Below are 20,061 nucleotides of genomic sequence, written 5' to 3' on the forward strand. Positions count from 1 at the left end.
ACAGCCAGATCCTCGGGTGCCAGACATGATTGGTGAAGAATGCCATTCTTGGGGACGCCCATGTTGCTCGTTTTCTTCCTTTCGCCGACGTAATTGCCATATAGTACGTAGAACTGTTTTTTTTTTTTTTTTTGCTTTCTTTTTTCCTGCTGGCTGGGGCGTGTTATCTGGGCATCGCGGTGGAAAACATGTCTCTCTTGTGCATTCATCAAACTTGAAGAGCAGTTCCACGCGTCTTCTTGAACGGGAAACTATGCAGTAGAGGGGAATGGACGGGTAGAAAGATTCATTTACCATGTTAGATGAGAAACAGTGTGTTTTGGTTCCAATTGATGGCCGATGGAGACTCTTCGGAAGCCGGTGATCCCTTAATGCTATTTTCCACACTACAGCGGTTATGCCAGCCCCGTAGCAGCCCATTGATGGCGGGGTTTGCTCCGTTAAATCGTGGGTGGCTGGTCGCTTGGGCGTCTCACCCAGAATGTTTCCCGAAGGCTAGGGGAACGTTGGTGGGAAAAAGGAGGGCCAGGCCACAGAATTAGCAAGGCTTTCAGCGGCCACAGCAAGGTTTGCGCTTGGCCAAGAATGTCTACGGGTCCCGTTGGCCCATTGCTTTTCGATTCTTCATTGGGGATTTGACTACCAAGCCCTTCCTTGCCACGTGCTGTAACTTGTAAAGCCATGCTTCGAACCCTTGTGGTTTGCCTGGCCGTCGTGCTACTACTGGGACAGCCTGCATGGTACTCCGTAGACCAGTAATGACCCAGTAGCGCGGGAAACGAAATATATCAGCTCGCTATCTTACAGCCACAAAGCACTTTCTCCAGGTTGGTCATGGGGTTTTTTTTTTTTTTTTTTTGGTCTGGGGTGTGAGAAAGTGTGTAGGGTGCAGGGTGGTGGGCGTTGAGGCGCTGCAACTATTGAGAGATGCGGACTACTACATCGACGGTAAACATGACAAACATTTTAGTTGCACATTCTGGTACCCTTTCCGTTCTATTGAGATTGCACAGTCCCGCGGCCGCGGCTGGCCAGTACAGCTGTGACGGTCCTATCTTCACTGTACTGATGTGAGAAAACCAGTGCAAAGTAGGTCATCGTGTTAGTTTGGACTCAGAACGGTGACCTGTAGTTTGTTCGACTAATGCGTAGATGGGAGGCGGCACAGTCAGGGATGATACAGCAGGGAGGGACGGGAAGACCCAATGAAATCCGAATGCAGAGCCACCGCCAATCCATTGCGAGCGAGGGCGATCGTAGTGGTGTGGTGATTGTGCACTGCTGTATGATTATTTAGGGTGCAGGCTTCGGTTCCTGAGCTGAGACGGGTGGGTGTGCTGCTTTTTACCAAACGTTGGAATGTCAGAGTTCCAGGGCGGAGGCTGGCTAACACAGGCGAATACGGGTGGTCTACTAGTAGTAGTGCAGATGGTAAGGCGGGGAGATGAATTGAAGTTCACGGCGACAGTTGTTTGAGGTTGGAATGCAAGCAGATGTGCGGAGTATCGGTAAACCTGTCAACCCTTCACGATCAGGAGATTGTCGATAATAGCGTCGTAACACTGTGGGAACCCTTGTTTTGTGCGACAGAGACCTGAATGAGGACGAACAGAGGAACGAGGGGGTTCCCTATTCAGAAGCTGTATTGGGAATGAGGAGAAGAGGGGCCCTCTGGTGCGTTGGGCCAAAATGAAATGAACGGCAATCCTAGCTTTTGGTTGTGTCGACGGCTTCATCTCGCCAGGATGATGGACAGTATAATGGTGGAGGTGGCGGTGGGTAGAAGGAGGGGACCTTTGGCAGAGAGTGCTAGGGTCTTTGAAAATGGACGACAGAGAAAAATCCCAGGCGGCCGTTTCCTTACTTTGGGAAGACCCACATTGCATGGACCAGGGGTCAATGTTTGGCCGGGGGCTGATGGCGGGGCAGCTCGTCAAGAAGGCAGGAAGGGTCGTGGAAAGGCACCGGTTCGGGGCTCCTGGTCCCTCTGGGCAAGCATGACTGGCTGAGAAAGGCAGGCAGGGAAATTCCAGCCTACCATCCGGTGACCCAGAGCCCTGGCCGGTGGAGGCTTCCTGAGTCGCAGGTACATGATCACACGCAGCGCAGATGTAGCAGAGGCAAGTACCAAGGAGGGGGAGGCAAGCAGCTACTAGTGGAACTTTCTCTCCACCAGGTCTGGTGCTATGTAAACTGATATGTACGGCTGAGGTATAGCAAATGGATCTCGAGGCGGCATTGAAGGTATTCTGCAAGTGTATTGGAAGAGGTGAGTACATATACACAGTAGCGTACCGTTCTCTTAGCCTGCAGGTGAACCAACCCTGGGTGCTTGACGTTGAGTAAGAACGAACCAAAGTTTGGGGAGGTATGGAGCATCGAGACGCCCAATGTCATATACTACGTGTTGGAACAAATATTATGAAAGAAGATTATCCGTTGACCTGGCATGGATATACTAAGACCAGGCGACCAAGGACGACAAGACGTATCTCCCAACAGCGACTCACAACGGCTACAAACACGGCCGACATCCAGGGAAACAACATCGGATCGCACCCTGCTCTATCCGTACGCCACAGAGGGGGCGAAGCACCTGTTGGGAGGCAAAGAAGCAAGGTCTTTGCGTTTTGCCCACGGACAACGGACAACAGACAACAAGCCCGTATACCATGTGAACAGAGTTCGTGATGGGCATCCAATACCAGATGCAATGCACAGCACACTGGACGACGGGGGGCCCGGGCAGGGTTTGGTTGCGTAATGTACACTATGACACACTGGCTGCAGATATACACGTCTTATACAGCCTGTTCTGGCGAGATGTGCACCAAGACATGGGGTAACGAACTGTACCATTGCCGGGGGGTCATTGACAAAGACTCTTGGGCACGGACCCCTTGCCAAACTCTCGCTGTGCTGGGTGGACACGGTCGACAACCAAAGAACAAAAAAGTTGTGACAGGAGAGTATAAACAATTGGGTAAAGAGATTACACGGAAGAGGCGAAAAGAAAGAAGAAGAAACGAAACACGTAGAGTCATTACTCGAACAAAGCGGATATTCTTTTGCCTCTCTTGGGAAGTTGATCAGCTCCGTTTTATGGTCGTCAATTAAGCAGGTCATGCAAAGCAGTACACGGGACACATAAAAGTCCATACTACGGAGACAGCAGCAACACACAGGCCACCCGTTAAAGATGATGATGGTACAGGAGGCTCGCAGGAGACGAAGTTGGCTTGATGAAAATCCAATGAAAAAGTGGCTTGGCGACGCCCCGGTTTTCCTGCCTATTGCCTACATTGTCTCCTCTCCTCACGAATGACAATCACTGACGTTGCGGAGAGTACCGTTGTTCATTCGTCTTGGTTGACCAACAATCGCTTCATTACCGTAACCGAAAGGGGGCCGAATATTAGACACAAGAAATTGAAGCGTGCCGACCATTGAATCGCTAAAACAATGAGATCCGCTCCCGCCATGTACTGATATCCAATCCGGTACTGCATTTGCGCCTCCGGCATAGCGAGAGCAGTCCACTAGTCTCTTCAAGTTTCCCAGGTCCGGCACCTCCTTTTTATTCTCCGTAACGGAGACTACATAGTACGGTGGCGGGCGTAGTAGGATTGGTATTACACTGGACCGATCATCTCGCCTCACCCTTATTCCCGTTTACGAAGGCGAGGAACGAGAGATTGCTGGGTCCTTCGTTCTAGCTCAAGCTCCGTCCTATATGGCCCCAAGATGTCTGTTCCCTGACGCAAAACCACTTGCACGCTCTATCCGCCAGCCCGCGCGTCTACCCTGCACCGCGCAAGCAACGCAGCCGTCGTCTTAACATACAAGGCCTGAGCTATTCAGCTGATCTTTGCTTTATATCTATCCCCATACTTAAAAAAAGGACACTTGTGTATTTTGCTCCTTTCGTTGTGTTTCCCATGCCTTTGGCGGTCGTCTTGTTGACTAACCACCCACTGTTTTCAAGCCAGGTTTCGACTCGCAACCATCATAAAAAGAAAAGAATAAAAAAAAAAACGTGGGCCTACCCCTTCTAGAAGAGCCACCTGGGCACGTACCACCCACCACTGACAGACGGCGTCAATCCTCCTGGAAAACTACTGCGTATATAGACATGGGAGGATGAGAAGGGGGGCCGAAACTGGGAGAGCACTTGAGAAGGGGTCCCGGCCGCACCCCGGGCAAGCTAGCCAAAAACCTCGCCCAAGGTTCCTTACCTTACAGCATGCTCCATACACGCTACCAGATTACATAGTAGGAAAAAATATACGGACCCTCGCTTTTTAGTGCAAGGAGCCCTGCAATCCCCGGCGTCCACCCACGCTAGGTACCGTACCTACATACCTACATGCACCTACCTATACAGTGCTCACTCTCTCTGCACTGCTGCACTGCTGCGCTGCTGCACCGCTCTGCAGTAGGAGTGGGAGCAAGGCCCCAGGCCAGGGCACCCTACCAGTTTTAACCGAACAAAGAAAAGGGAAAACGTGCAGTCGTCCCCACATGGGCTGCTGGCTCTTTCATCCCCTTCCCTTCCTCTTTCTCCCCCCCCCCGTCTCTCTTCTTGTGGCTCTACAACTATATACTTCGTCCATTCCCCGTTTCCGCGCCCTCCTGCCTCGCATAGCACATTCCCTACCGTGTTGGCGGGCGCTCCCGACGAAATAAACCCAGAATAACCCTTCATCTTGCGCCTTTTACGTCGACACGCTGCCACTTGAAAAGGGGCAGTCAGAATCTTCCCAATTGCGGCCAATCTCCGCCAGAATATACCCAAAAACAAATCAGACGAAACCAACCACCACTGCTGCTATACCTAGCTTACCGTCCAATCTGACTCTGGCCATTCTTTTTTTCTCGACTAACACACCACCACACCTATTCCGACTTGAGACATAGCCCACAACACATACCCGACGACACTGCCGCTAGTAAACGGGGACAGTGGAAGTAAGGACAAAAAGAAGAAGACGAAGTAAAATAAAAAGAGGGTTAGACACAATCCGCCATCTGTACTGCCACTCCAACGCCAAAAAACGGACCTACCGAAGCCCAAAGAACTTGCGACGACAAAAGCGCGAACCTACTGCGCCTATATTCGCACACCCGTCTTCTCAACCCGTTCTGCTGAACTTTGGATTGACTTTTTCGACTGTTCTTCTCGACTGCAGTTGACTTGCTTTCTGTCAACCACCATCGTCAACACCCTGCAATCATGCGCTTTCTTTCTACATCCCATTCGACCCAGCATTGTTGATACAACCATTTGAAACACCCTGCCAGGCGTCCCAGGTTCCTGTGTGACACCCACCATAGCCACCCACCCGGCGCCGTCCTCTTATTACCTCGCACTATACAGCTACCTCACCTGCTTGGCCAGTCACGCGGGTGGATCCCAGATCGTCTATACCGGTCGCTGTTCTGATATCATTTCTCATTCTTAAAATATACTTCCCGCCCAACCCTCCATACACACCACTTCGACCTGCTTTACGATTCGACAATTCCCCCAGTCCGATTTCGAGCCCGCTGCCGACCTACTACACATAAACTCCCACGACAAAAAGAAACAATCCCAACGCCCATCACTGCACACCATTGCTTAATCGCGCCTTGCACCACCTGGTGACTTCCTAATGTTCAGTCGATCTCGCAAGGGATCGAAAGCGTTCGGCTTTGGAAGCTCAAACAGTACCAAAGAAGGCCAGGGCAACAACCATCACCTTGATTTTGGTGTTGTAAGCCCCAAGGCGGTAAAGGACCCTTACCGTCCTGGAACCGCCGCCACATCGAGATCGAACAACACCTGGTCCGAATGGACGGATGCACCATCTTTTCCCGAAAAGAGTACGTAGGAATCCTGAATTCCACTGCAGACCGTTCTGAGCGCAGCAAAACTCGTCGATGTCTGGATTCGCTGTACCCTGACTTGCTGGCGGTGCTGTCACGTGTTGCGCCAGCTCGTCCACCTGCGGTTTCTGGTTCACTTGGGTAACATGTTGCTAACAATTCTTGACTGCAGACGTCTCAATAGCCGCTGGTACGATCCGCGGGGCTGGTCACCGACCTGACACAGCCAACAGCTCTGGAGATTCTCACCGAAGAGGCGAGAGCCACTCGTCCGGTAACATGACATCCGGCGCTGGTCGAAACCGCAGGGAGCGCACCTTCGTGGGCAGCGAATGCGCCGTCTGTGAGGAGCCTTTGGAACACACGCTGCGCGGAGAGCGCATATTGCAATTCTCCTGCTCTCACGTATCTCATGAAGCATGCTTTTACGAGTTTATTCGCGAGTTTGAGTCGCAATATTGCCCTTCGTGCGATGCGCCGCTGCACCTCGACACAAGCCGTGGCGGCAATGTCTTGGATATCGGTAAGCGTTCTGCCCCCGTCCCCCTGTCTGAGACATTCCTAATTTCTTTATCTTTGCTGCAGAAAAAATCAGTAACCTCGTTCGATCTGTCTCATCCAACGACGCTAGATCAAACCACACCCCTACGCCTACGGGCCAGCCCTGGGAGAACCCGACGCCGACGCCACGCCCCACAAGCATAGAATCGAACCAACGGAACATGCCCAGCACCCACACTCGCGAAAGCCTGCCTCGGAGCACTGGACGTGAAAGGGACAGCAGCCAGCCACCTACCTCAGAGCGATATGGCCCTTCGAGACATGCGCGCAGCGACAGTGAGGCCACCGGCGTCGCCTCTTCTGGCGGTTATCCCGAGACGACCCAGAGCGGCCCGCCGCGCAGGCACGACTACGACGTTCAGGCAATGGAGACTACGCCGGGGAGCCCACGCGCAATCACAAGAAACCCGATTCCTGCGCCGACAGTCACGGTGCGATCTGAATTCCCTACCATCAACAGGTCTCGGACTCAGCAGACTTTGACCTGTTTAATCACCGTCGAAGTTCCCGACAACAAATGGCGACCGGACCCAGAGGACTTGGGGACCGCCCCTCCAGGCCCCCCGGCTGTCAACGCCAGAATCGACGAGGCTTTTGCGAGACCACCTTCTCCCGCGCGCAGTGCACCGCGGTTTTATCCTTACGAATCTCGGGAAGTGCTGGAGGAAATGACGGAGAGCCTCAGGAATCGGGTGGACAACTGGCACGGCCTTGATTTCAGCAGGTAAGTTCTGACAGGTGACTCATGCTAGCCAATGAGGTAACTGACACCCACCAGATTCGGCAAACTGCGGTTGTATGGCACACTGCGCGTCGGCAAGGACAAGCAGTCTTGGCAAGAGTTGGAATGTTTCCTGTTCGCCGAAATGCTTATCTGCGTGAAGGAGAAGAAGGTTCCAGTTCCCGGACAGTGGGATGAGAACGGAATGCCCAAAAAGACGACCAAGTGCACGTTGAAGGGGTCGATTCTCATCAAAAAGCATCTCAACGAGGTCTCAGAAACGGGTAATAGTGAGTCGCCTTATTTTTAACGAGGGATCTGGCGCTAACCAATATTAGTCGATGAGAACATTCTCACACTAAACCTTTCCGTGGCAGAGCTGCCACAGTTCCATCTCAGGTTTGAGAATCGTAACCAGCTGAAGCTTTGGCACCAAGCCCTTCTTGACTTGAACGCCGTCGAGACCTCTCCCGTGCGCAGTCCAGAATACGACCGAGGTGACTTCTCAGAGACGGACGAGGATGACTGGCAACGTGGATCGCGGCAGCAGAGGGTCTCGTCGGTCGCCTCGTCCTGGGGCGGGCCCAAGTCTGTCACTACCGCGCCGACAGAGTATACGAACTTCCAGAGGAGTCCAACCTTGCCCGCATCCATTCACGTCCCCATCGACGTCGTTGTCGTTGTGCCCATTTCATCCTCCATGCAGGGCGTCAAGATCAACCTGGTCCGCGACGCCCTCAAGTTCATGGTCAACACCCTTGGCGAGCGGGACAGGATGGGTCTCGTCACGTTTGGTTCTGGTGGTGGTGGTGTGCCCATTGTTGGCATGACCACCAAGGCCTGGCCTGGCTGGGGCAACGTACTATCGTCCATTAAGCCGGTTGGCCAGAAGAGCCACCGCGCCGACGTGGTTGAAGGCGCCAATGTCGCCATGGACCTGCTCATGCAACGCAAGTACAACAACCCTATCGCTACTATCATGCTCATCAGCGATGCTTCGACATCCGACGCCGACAGTGTCGACTTCGTCGTTTCGAGAGCCGAAGCTGCCAAGATCACCATCCACTCTTTCGGTCTGGGCATGACTCACAAGCCCGACACCATGATCGAATTGTCGACACGTACCAAGGCGTCCTACACCTACGTCAAGGACTGGATGATGCTTCGCGAGTGCCTTGCTGGTTGTCTTGGCGCCATGCAGACGCTTTCCCATCAGAATGTGAAGCTCAAGCTTAAGCTGCCTGAAGGATCACCGGCCAAGTTCCATAAGATATCCGGTGCCTTGCAGATTACCAAGCGGGCTACCGGTCGCGACGCTGAGGCCTCGCTTGGTGATCTTAGATTTGGCGACAAGCGCGACGTTCTAGTGCAGCTTGTCATTGTGCCGGACAACACATCGCAGGAGCAACTTCCCCAAGATCCCTGGGACAACATTGTCTCGGGTCTGGAGGCGCTCGGCGGCGCCGGGGATGGCGACGATCAACGGGTGACTTCTGTAGAGGAGGTGCCCTTGATCCAGGCGGACCTCACATGGGGAGACATTCTGCGAGACGGCACGCTTTCGCACCTTCCTCGCCCGTCGCTGTTGGCAATCACAATGCTACCTGCCCAGGCAAAGCGAAAGGAATCGTGGGCAAACTCGCCGCCGATCCCTCCTCACCCGCACATTGTTCAGCGGCGTATGGAGCTGCTAACTTCGGATATGCTCACTCGCGCCTTGACCCTCGTATCGCGCGGTCAGCACGACCGAGCACACACCCTACTGAACGAGACTCGTTCGATCCTCAAGGGACTTGGAAAAGGTGGCCTGCCTCCAATCCCTCCGGCACCGCCACCAAACCGATCCCTTCCATCCACACCACACCCAGGAAATGAGGGCTCACCCTCCATTACTCCCGACAGGAAGCAATCGCCTTCGCCCACCCAATCTGCCAATTCCTCCGCCGTAAACGGATATCCTGCTGCGGGAGCGATCGGCCGCAGCCGCTCAAACGACGGCCTTGGCCTCGGGGCTGGCATCGATGCCAACACCGTTGCAGCCCTGGATTCCGAATTGGAGAGCAGTCTGGAGTGGATCAGCCACCCCGCTGTCTTCGGCCGCGACAGCCGCAAGGCTGTCCTTCAAGCCATCGGGGTCATCAGCTCTCAGCGCGCCTTCACCTTCCGCACACCCATCGAGTCTCTTTGGGCTGGCCGGGTTACAGGCGTCAAGAAGCTTACCTCCAAGAGCCGTGAATGGCGAGAAGAAGGAGGGGGTGAAGGTGGCATCATGGAGGAAGCTTAAAAAAGCTCTTACTTATTCTGCCTTGCTTATTTTTATGGCTGGCTTTTTGGGCACATTTAGACACCCGGACGACTACGCGGCGGCGCATCGGTTCCCCGGGACAAACATTCTTACAGTCGTTGGCCGGCACGGCTTGTCATTTATAACATCATACCCCTGATCTACAGCTTATTATGTTTTGGCTTTTGGCGGATATAGCTGCTCCCGCTAATGTCTTTACCGCTCCGCAGCCGCACGCTTCGCCGGAAAGATACCACATCTGCTTTTTTTCTTTTTCTTTTTTCTTCTTCTTTGCCAACATGTTTGGACTACGAGTCCTGTCTGATGAGACACCTGCTTTTCTTCCAACGTCATGAATTCTGTCCCATGTATAGCATTGGGCCTTGCGTTTATGTAATGTCGCTTTTGTCATGCCACTGATGCCGGAGTGAGGGAGGGGATGGTCATGTACCGGATGGGGGAAAAGGGGGAATATTCGGCCACGAAAAGTGCGCTGCTTGTACATGATTGGGAACAGGCAGAGTCCATATGCGGGAGCTAAAAACAATACTACTTGCAATTGACATGCCACAACCGGTGCTATATCTGATATCGTGCGTGACTGCGACTCACATGTTTGTAGGAACCATGGGAGGAAGGCGTGTCTAAATCTCTTTTCAACCCTTCTGGTATAGCCTGCATGACTTAGTGGTGCCCTAGTTACGAGAGTGGCATGTAGGTGTTCAAGTCGGGAGAGTCGGACTCTTTTGGTTGTTTGTCTTTTTTGTGCCTCATCCCCTCAAAAAAAAAAAAAAAAAATTGGTCGTCCAATGCCGAAATAAACTACACTGCGTTTTACCCAGCAATCGCACTTTATTTAGCCTGTGTTACATGCCGTTGTTCAAGGCGGTATGGGATACCCAGTTGCTCAGTACTGTTGTTGGTGCAGACTGCGCTTCAGCCTCGGCCGGAGACGGAGATGTTGGCCTTGCTCTGCGGTGTCCACTTGATAATCATAACTCTGTACTCAGACGGTCCAATGTTTGCGCCTCGTAGAGGATGTGAACAGTGTCCGTGATGGAAAGTAACAGCTTTCGAAGACCAGGCGTTCGACGCCAAAGGATTGTTCTGAGGGGAAAATCTTCGGCAATGGGACCGAAGCATTGCTTTTGTGATTTTTTTTTGTAGCTGCCTGAATGCATTTCTGCCTAGGGACATTTTCAGAGGTCTGTTTAGATGTCTTTTCTTAGCACTTTCTACTCGTCGGACTCCTGCCTGTGAATCTCGTCAATAGATATTTGACTCCAGCGCCAAGCTGCTTGGATCAACCAATAGTCAAAAGAAGCTCAAATTGATCGACTGGCTGTGCGTAGTCAAGTTTTTAAATGTGTGTTTGGAGCTCCGCTCGACTTCGAGGAAGATAGCTGTCACGGGTTGTGTAAGACTTCATTGATCCTCAGAATAGCGCTTCTGAAACAGCTTTATTGCCCCGAGAAAACCGAGGCCTTTCCGTGCTAAAGAAACAGCAAAAGAAACTTAGCAGTGGTTACTGACTACCTTACCGTAACACAATGTAAAAGATTTTACAAAGCTAAAGTGGCAAGGGGTCTTGTGCTATACAAATATCCTCTCTGGCCGAATCAAGGGGTATTTGGATGAGGAGGAGTTGAAGCAATTATGGGGAGTGAACTACGTCTCTCCTTAGACAAGATACTGTCCTCATTGCCAAAACTCGGGAAAAGCTATAACAAACACCCCGAAGGGCAGTCATCATTGGTGATCCTCACCTGAAGATTCATAATGTGACATTCTATGGCCAATGATGAAGACATCTGAAAAGAAGGATTATGAACAATGATTGGATGACCTTGGGTGTACCGCGCGAAGAAGAGGATGCGAAAGAAACCGAAAGGTAGAACAATATATAGTCTGGCTCGACAATGTTTATTTCGACCATGAAGGTGAAGGACGAGATTAATTTAGGTGATGAATGGAAGTCTGGGGAGGAGTAAAAGAAAAGTATGGACAATAAGAGAAATGTAGAGAGATGGAGGTGTCAGGAAAAGAAAGGGGGCCAAGCACTAGCTTTTGAGCAGTTTCATATATGCCCTCAACCTTCCTGTCTGCATATTTTCTGATAAAGTATTCAAGACTGTGTCAACAGGAAAGACTGTATGATGTAGCTCGTAATGATTCCATCTACGCAAGCGTATCTGAAATGTCGTCGCTTCTCATATAAGCAAGCGAGTGAGTCCTGAGAGAACCAAATTTGTGGTAGGGAAGCATCTGCGAAGGGGGAAGGATGAAGTAGTCCAATGCCAACCCGTTCTAGTTCACAAGGACAACACTACTGCCATTGACCCATGTAACTTAACTTTTGAGAGACGCGGGCTTCCTAACTTAACCTGGCCGCAGGTGCAATCGGGTATTGACAGCTTAAACAGGCCATATGGGAAGTTTGTCTAGAAGATGGGCCACTTCAGATTAGTGAATGGTGCCATATACGCTTTCCAACCGCATCAATGAAATTGGCCTCATTCCTTAGTACCTCCCCCAAGCAAAGTGTATCGTGGGAAGAAAAAACGGGCAGAGGGATGTTTGTTTCCTTGCCCGAGGTTTGTGATCTTTCATTCGGGCCTTGGAAAGCTCCGCTACCCTGAAGGCCCTTACGTACTTACAATGTGCCAAGTGGGCAGCCAAGGCTCGCAGAAGCCCAACAACTGCCTCTTGACCTAATAGATATATATGCCTTTCCCGCACCGAAGTCCGAGTCTAGTTGAGCAGGTATGAGTTACCCAGTGACTTTGATCACAACCGTCCGCTTGGAGATGTTCTCTTGAACGCAGCCCAGCCCACCGGGTTCCATTTATCTCTACATAGAAGGCTACAGCTTGGTGCTAAACTAAACAGTGGAATAAAGCAGTCCTCTCGTTTAGATAGATACCAATCGAGATTCTCATGTTCCTCTCCGTCCATCTAGAGGAGCGACACCCGTCAATTCAGGTTGTTGAAGCCATCACAAACAGGCAAAGCATTCTCTGCTCCATGTGAAGAATGCCAGTAAAGGCCATATTGGTATTTTTGTCGACGATGGCCAGCGAATACCTGGAGTTTTATGGTTTTGCGATGTCTTGTCGGTTTTGGTGCGGTCCCTAATGGGTGGTTTCAGAGCGAGAGGCGACGAAGTTCTATGACTCACAACTTTGGCGGCATCTGCCAGGACAGCAGTTTGAATAAAAAAGCAGTTTTTCTAAATGTGTTATACAATTCAATGCCTAGATTTTTCTACCTAGGCGGTGACCCGGCGTGATTGCGTACGGAGTAGAAATAGGAAGTTGGGTTCTGATACCGCGTGAGCCAACTTCTTGAGAAACCGACTATTTATACTTTATAAACTCTCTCGTCAGCTTCCGCAGACTTCTTTTGTCATGGCCGCCGCATCTGTGGCCTTTGGTGCAGCCGCCATAACGACCGTGAGGGGGCGGGGTGACAGACATTTACAGTTCTCAGGGGGAGTGGGGGACAGTTAGCTTTTCGGTCGAGGAACGTGTGTCCTGGGCATACAGTGCTTTGCAATCCAGTAGCTTCTGATTTTCTACATCTGTTTTCCTGTATGACGGGTCTTGGGCGGAGGATCAAGGCTTTCACATAGCGATACGGCATTGCCAGTAAATTCTCGACAGGACGGTCCTGGCTCCGAAGAGACATTGAAAAATTATTCTCGACAACATGAATCACTGGGGTTAGATGTTGTGGTTTTGCACCAACTTACTGCCCACCACATACAGATTGTCTTGGGTAGAAGAGCGAGGCAGGTAATTGTGTCACATTTAAAGGCACTGAGCAGTTGTCTTTAGGAATCTATTCGGGATATCTCGACGTGACTTTTGGCGTAGTCTATGATCATCAAAACCGACATGAACTCCATTACCAGCCATCCTTTTATCCCATTTAGTCCTCATCCCAGTTCTAAACAGCAGGTCAGCATGTCGATTCGAAAGTGTTCCGCTGGGTAAACTTACAGGATTGGGACCAGGAGGCTTCGGGCCGCCTGCCTGGCGAGCCACGATAATCTGGTCGACAGACAGGACGGTCCGAGCGGCCTCGGTAGCCAGTTTGATGGCCCAAGACTTGGAAACCAACAGGTCAAGGATACCCTCATCGCGGGCGTCCAGAGTGCCACTGCCGTCATCGTTCTACAAAAGTTAGTATCGTGTTTGTCTGCGACCCGGTGGATTTCTTACCTCGATGTCGACACCTGTGGCCCAGTCATCCTTCTTGTGGTGCGCCATGTACAGTCTGCTAAGAACCTCAGTAGCGTCCAGGCCGGCACTCTCTGCAATCGTTCTCGGGACGACCTCGAAGGCCTCGCCGTACTTCCTGATCGCGTACTGCGACAAACCAGGAGTCTTCTCGCCGAGAGCGTTCAGTCTCTCGACAAGCTGGATCTCAGTGGCACCCGCACCGGGCACGAGGCGGGGGTCTCTGGTGATAGCCTTGACGACGTTGACACCGTCATCGACGGCACGCTCAATGTCATCGAGGTGGTTCTGGGTAGCTCCTCTCAGCACAATAGTTGCTGTTCTCGTAACCTCGTTCTCTTGTCTGAAGACGGTGACACGGTCTCCGCCGATCTCGAGGGTCTCGACGATGTCGATGGAGCCCATCTCGTCGGGCATCGGCGCACCTAACCGCGCAAGCGGGGTAGCGCCAACGACTCTGCAGATTCTCCGCAACTCGAATTTGCTGAGAATCTTAATGACGAGGATGCCGTATCTGTTGAGGTAGTGCAGGGCCAGGTCGCCGACGGTGGAGCCAGCAATGACCACTCTGATACCGACGTCGTGAAGTTCCTTGATGGCGGCCTCGAGCTGAGACTCCTCACCCTTGGTGAAGTCCATCATCTCTTTGGCGTTGTGAAGCAGGACGGTGCCCTTGGTCTCGGTCTGGGTAGTGTCGATGGGGCAGGAGAAGACACCGACCTTGGCCTTCTGGATCTTCTTGATCGATCCATCCGGCTCCTTGGGGAAGACCATACCCTTGACGACCCGACTTTGCTCCAAGCTGCCGCCCATGATCTTGACTACTCTGATGTTGTCGACGTTGAAGCCGACGGGGTTCTTAGGCAGGACGGCAAGGACGGCCTCGGCAACGAGGTCGGCCAGGAAGTCTTCGCTGCCGTTCTGCTTGCTGGCAACGACGGTGCGGATGGCCTTGCTAAGCTCCTCCTGAGACCGGATGTCCTCAACCTTGTCAACAGAAAGCTCCTCGAGGGTGTCGAGAGCAAACTTTTGTGCGCGCTCGTAACCGGTGACGATATCCGACGTCTTGAGACCCATGCGCAGCAGGTCCTCCGCTTTCCGCAGAAGCTCGCCGGCTAGAACGATAACCAGGTTTGTGGCATCGCCCATCTCAGACTCTTGCTGCTGGCTGGCCATGACAAGGAGCTTGGCGGCGGGGTGGACGACATCGAGTTCTCTAAGGATAGTGGCGGCGTCTGAGGTGAGGGTCATCTTCTGAAGATGGTTGATGACGATCTTGTTGCGACCGTAGGGGCCCAGAGACGTCTGGACAGTCGAGGCGATGGCCCGGCAGGCGTCGATGTTTCGCAAGACTGCTCCATCTTCGGAATCGTAGCTGTTGCGAGGGGTCAGTCGGTGACGGGCAGCCATGGCGGGGGAGCTTCATATAGGAGGCACTTACTTGTTGTACCCCTGCTTAAACAGGCCCGCGTTAGGGGCGTTGGGGATGTTGAGAGACATGATTGACCGACTACCAGATGCGCTTTGGATATCGGGGTTATGTCTGTCGTACCGCTCGAAACAACAGTGTGGGAGTGCCCTTGATGTTGACGAGGTGGTTGCGGGAGCTCCTCCAGGCTCAAAAAAAAGTCTGGGTGCAAGGCGTGTGTGGTGCGGGAGCGTATGCTGCAGCCTTGGTGGGTTGGAGTGGGAGCTGACCAATCAAGGTGCGGCAGGCGTGCTGTTGATCCGATCCGGCACAGCTGCCCAGTCTAAATTTCGGGGGAGTGCCTCCAGCGACTCCCTGATTCTTTGGTGCTTCAGGAGGTTGTCTTGTAGTGATTTAGGCAAAGTTTTGTAGCAGAAGCGTCGTTGTGTCTTGCAATAATCCTGCATGTAGATTTTGAATTTGGGTTATTTTTCACGAATTTCCCCCCCGAGCACTATCTCTCCGGCTTCACACCACTACTCAGTCGTGGCTTCTACGACATTCCCCAAGGGTCGCAGTCGTTTGAAGGCGGCCCCATAGCAAGTGGTGGGTGTTGTTTGGTCACCCCCGGCCCTCTGATCCACCCCCCCTGCTCCCGGGCTTCTGCGAGACAACAGGTGCCAGCCTCGCTCTTCCAGCTGGCGCGATTCGCTCGTTGGTCCTGACGACAGTCGCCCGGATCACGCTCTCGGCAGGCTCACCTCCCAGTTCCTTTCTTCATCCCGTCAGATTCGCGTCCCAATCAAGCTTCAACTCAATCTCTTGTCCTTTTGGTGCACCCAGCTTCAGCTCAAATCTTGTTACTAAGGCGCAATGGCTCCGCAATCCGGTACGTTTGTCTCCCTTGAATCAAGCAATAGCACCCAGCAATCAATCAACCTGCCACCCTCGCAAAAGCTCCGCTTGACATCCGCTGCGAACCCCATCCCGCCGTAACTCATTCCCCCTACCCGGAAAAAAAAAAGCCAATTCCTGTCCTTCTCTTACTACACACACGAACTCCATTACCCCAGACAATCCTCCTGCGCGCCGCCGCGATAAACCACAATGCCCCCCAAAAAGATCATTCGAGCTAATCCTCCCGCGATCGACCTCTCAGCGATTCCGCCTTCCCTCCCTCCCTCCGTTGAAGAGGCCTATCGGAGAAAATGCATTCAACTGAAGCAGCGCACCGGCGAGGTCGAGGAGGAGAATGACGCGACGCGTGTGCGCCTGGCCCGCATCCGACGGCAGATTGAGAAGCTGCGCATGGAGCGAGCATTCCTTCTCGAGCAGCTGGCGAAGCGGACAAGCACCAATGTGGAGGATTCAGACGGCAGCCCGAGCCCACCCCCGACTGTAGGCCCTCCGCCAAGCCCACCTCGACGACAAAGCAGACTGCTGACACCATCTCAGCCGCAAGAGAAGCCTCTGCGTACGAAACGCGGTCACCGCAAGCCCTCGGTCCTTGCCGAGATCGATTCCGCCGCAAAGAACAACTCCCCCAACCCTCTCAGCCAGAACGCCGCCACCATCTCGCCGAGTTCCGAGACCTTCTCTCACACCCAGGGTGGTGACACGAGCCAGGGTGCCGACACTGCCCGCACTAACGGCGTCGCGAAGCCGCCCAAGCGCCCGGGTAACGCCTTTGACCTCTACTGCGGCGAGACGCGTCCGGCCCTTGAGGAGAAGAAGAAGGAGGACGACGCCGACCTCAACGTCGACGAGGAGCTGGCGCGCGGTTGGAAGGACCTGCCCGAGGGCGAAAAGGAAGAGTTTCAAGCCCGCTCCGAGAAGGAGATGGCCAAGTACCAGAAGGAGAAGGACGCCTTCGCAGCCAAGAGCAAGAGCGCCGAGCCCAAGGAGGAGGAGGATGAGCGCGAAAAGACACCGGAGCAGGCGCCCGCAGCTTCGCAAGACGAGGACGTGGAGATGGGCAACTATGACACCGAAGATCAGCCCGACGAGACACCGGCGGCTGACGACAAGGACGAAAAGGCGGATGACTGATGTGTGCCCGCGCATTAGGGTGTATTAACGGTTCAGGCGTTGGGGATACTGGCGGGTAGAAGGACCTTCTGTTTTTATTTGTACATTATGAGATAACATAATCGGCTCCAGGGATAAGGGGCAGCTTGCGACTTTATTTTTGATGTGCCCGTCGCCTGCTTTTCTCGCGCCGTAAAGCTCCCCCTTCTATGCACTCAACCGAACTCCAGTGTGTTCTGCATGTCCTTTGCATGGATTACCTATGCTCACCGACTTCCCCGCCGTGAACAAAACCTTAAAGAGAATATGAGTGCCTACAATACATGTTGCTAATCCGATGCATACAAATCAACCACAATGTTAATAGCTGCGACAACAATCTCAGCTGCGATGAGTACAATCACTACTCGCTTGTTAGATCAGGTCTGACGGTTGCACGGGGAATAACCTACCAATCCATTCCAATTTTTCGCCGTGTCCGTGGCTGAGCTGGTCTTTGAGCACAGCCAGCAGGTCTGCAATCACATCAAGCCGTTCCGTTAAGAGTCGAACACGCTGGTCCATCTCCAAATAGCTGCGAACAGCCTGGTATACAGGTTCCAGCTGCGGCTCAACCCAAAAAAGCTCAGGTGTATCAAGAACAGAGCCGTTGAGGTGAATATTAATACGAAGGATGAAGAGCTCGCCAATCTGCATGTTGATCTGGGTCCGGCTAAGGGCGATCTTGCCAGTCAGCGCAATCTGCGTGGGAATGTCTTTACAAGTGTCAACAGTTGAGGCTATCAACTCCTCGAAGAGAGAGGTCTAGGATGAGTTAGCAACTTAAGCACCGTGGCCGAGAGAGAGACAGCACAAACCTTGACACTTTGTGCTAACGCATGAGAAATGGCTAGTTTGGTCATGTAATTCCTCTTGTCCCGCAAGGTGATGAAGTCGTTGTATATGCGGGCCTGGTACTCGCGTGTGTAGTAGAAGTTGAAATGCTCCGTCTCAACATCGTCTGGTGCCAGTTTTTCCGTCTCGAACTTGGCAATCTCCTTGAGGAACCGCTGCTCTTGGGCCAAAGTCATGCCCCAGATCACGACGACTCCGTAGTCAAACAGGAAGACCTCGGGGGTGTGTACCTGCGTGTCGAAGTCGGGGTTCGTCTCGGTGATGGCATTGTCGTGATCGTTGCCCCCGTCGAATCCGTCCACAAAGCCAGAATCGTGACGACCTTCTGATTGAAGGTCTATCAGATTCTCTCGATGGTAGCCGTTGTCTGAGACATCACCTGTGGAATGTCGCCTCTCGTACGCCTGAACAGGGTCCGGTTGTGCGCCAACTCGACGGTCATGTCTGTTCTCGACCGTCTTGCTGTAGTCGTAGGCCGAGTAGATGCATTCATCAATGAGTTTGGGGTTGGCGCCCCTTGATTTGCCGCGACCCTTCAGGAACCGCATTAGACCATCCATCTGATACCTGTTCGCCGTGCAGTACGCCGTCACTCTAGGCAGCCTTTCGCGGTCCGCCTTGCCCAGTCGCGCGGCGTCTCTTCGCGCTGTGGGGTCCTTAATACGCGTGTACTGAGAGTACACATCCCTCCCGCTCTCCTCGTCAGGGCTCTCTTCGCCGAGCTCCGGATTGGGTAGCAGCTTCAACTTCTGCGCGTTCTTCGTACTCCGTTGAGGTCCGATCTTGGGAACCAGCTGAGCCGGCATGGAGCTCGGTACGGCGCCATGGCTGTTTCTCCGGCGCAGTTTGCTGTTGATAGCGGCAATGGCAGAGCTCTGGCCGGGGCTCGTCGAGAGCCCGTGGTGGCTCGTTCGCGGGCGAGGGACGTCGGGCTCTGGCTCTATCGTCTTAGTGACAGGGTTTGGATTGAATGTGACCGTTCGTGCCGTCTTGGGGCGGTTTTCTGTCGTCGGTAGTAGTGGCGTGTTCTCGGTGGCCGAGGCCGAACTGGCTGTTGATGTCTGATCCATCTTTTGCAAGCTTCCTTTCTTATTTTTCTGTTTTTGTCGCTCCAGGGGGGTATCACAAAATGAAAGCTCCAATAGAAAAAAAAAAGCCGGCGGACTGGGGTGATGGAAATTTTTCGGGTCCGATCGTATTATCGCATGTCGAAACGGTTATTCTGGTGTTTCTCAACTGGACGGTGTCCGGGGGATGGAGGTCATTGCTACGTGTGGAAGCGACAATGCTGCTGGGTCCGGACGCTGGATTTGCACTATGCCTGATGACGTCCTCAGTTTTCACGAATTGGGTACGCTCCCCATCGCACCAGGGCCTGGCTCTAAGCAGCTGTGGGCTTCTAAATTCTGCGGGGAAGCTGTTTTCGGTGCGCTAATTACCCGGCCACTGCAACTGCTGGCTCGGTTAAGTAGGTTCTGTACTCCACTGTGGAAACATCAAGGCACCCAGCCTTCTCTACAACCAACTATTCTAAGTCTTTTTTATTGTTCGAGTAATCTTTTGTCTTTGTCTTTACAGCTTTTACCGCAACACAATGGCATTAGTTATACAATAAGGGAATTGATCTTTTCTCTTTTCTTCTTAAAGCCAACTGGTTTCAGGCTTGGTGCGCTTTCTTCCATGTAGGATTGAAGCTGCTCTCATATGAGCCAGAATGCAACCAACCCTTGAGCTGTTTCCCCTGGCAAACGTTAACGTTGGGTTACAGCTATGTAATCTAGGGCAAGTTAGTATGCATAAGGCTATTGTCTAGGCGCACTGCCATTCCCAAGACCCAAGCCAATGGATGACAGCGCCGATCGCTGTATTTCAACTGTAGCTCTCTTTCAGGTTTTGACAGCATCGGAAGAATAGGTTCTCCGTTGAACATTGAATTTGTCAAGAATGGCCGTAAGGGTTCAACGTTTCAAGTGAAATGCGATTTACTACGAGCAAGTGATGGACAGCCGAGTCAGTTTACACCCCTCAATTACGAGACCACGAATCGATGTTCAAA

The 20,061-nt window shown here is 52.7% G+C and overlaps 5 protein-coding genes across 5 annotated transcripts; 2 read left to right on the forward strand and 3 right to left on the reverse strand.

The window, feature by feature from the left end:
- Positions 1-5,654: 5,654 nt before the first annotated feature.
- CTRU02_212945 (von willebrand and ring finger domain containing protein) lies at positions 5,655-9,434 on the forward strand (the record flags this gene model as incomplete). Its single annotated transcript, XM_070205941.1, has 5 exons — positions 5,655-5,865; positions 6,053-6,391; positions 6,442-7,153; positions 7,208-7,440; positions 7,489-9,434. 5 exons carry the CDS (start codon positions 5,655-5,657, stop codon positions 9,432-9,434), a joined length of 3,441 nt encoding a protein of 1,146 aa, XP_070060334.1.
- A 3,930-nt stretch (positions 9,435-13,364) lies between these two features.
- On the reverse strand, positions 13,365-15,175 carry CTRU02_212946 (T-complex protein 1 subunit theta; the record flags this gene model as incomplete). Its single annotated transcript, XM_036721513.1, has 4 exons — positions 13,365-13,382; positions 13,436-13,609; positions 13,658-15,050; positions 15,117-15,175. 4 exons carry the CDS (start codon positions 15,173-15,175, stop codon positions 13,365-13,367), a joined length of 1,644 nt encoding a protein of 547 aa, XP_036586682.1.
- A 1,015-nt stretch (positions 15,176-16,190) lies between these two features.
- CTRU02_212948 (HMG box protein) lies at positions 16,191-17,132 on the forward strand (the record flags this gene model as incomplete). The annotated part of the gene is made up of 1 exon (XM_036721515.1): positions 16,191-17,132. The coding sequence occupies one exon, from the start codon at positions 16,191-16,193 to the stop codon at positions 17,130-17,132; it is 942 nt and encodes a 313-aa protein (XP_036586683.1).
- On the reverse strand, positions 16,452-17,147 carry CTRU02_212947 (uncharacterized protein; the record flags this gene model as incomplete). The annotated part of the gene is made up of 1 exon (XM_070205942.1): positions 16,452-17,147. The coding sequence occupies one exon, from the start codon at positions 17,145-17,147 to the stop codon at positions 16,452-16,454; it is 696 nt and encodes a 231-aa protein (XP_070060335.1).
- Positions 17,148-17,440: 293 nt separating this feature from the next.
- On the reverse strand, positions 17,441-19,075 carry CTRU02_212949 (sporulation protein rmd1; the record flags this gene model as incomplete). Its single annotated transcript, XM_036721514.1, has 3 exons — positions 17,441-17,514; positions 17,564-17,915; positions 17,969-19,075. The coding sequence occupies 3 exons, from the start codon at positions 19,073-19,075 to the stop codon at positions 17,441-17,443; spliced, it is 1,533 nt and encodes a 510-aa protein (XP_036586684.1).
- Between the last annotated feature and the right edge of the window lie 986 nt (positions 19,076-20,061).

The sequence above is a fragment of the Colletotrichum truncatum genome, assembly GCF_014235925.2.
Source record: "Colletotrichum truncatum strain CMES1059 chromosome Unknown Contig_0009, whole genome shotgun sequence".
Classification (NCBI taxonomy): domain Eukaryota; kingdom Fungi; phylum Ascomycota; class Sordariomycetes; order Glomerellales; family Glomerellaceae; genus Colletotrichum; species Colletotrichum truncatum.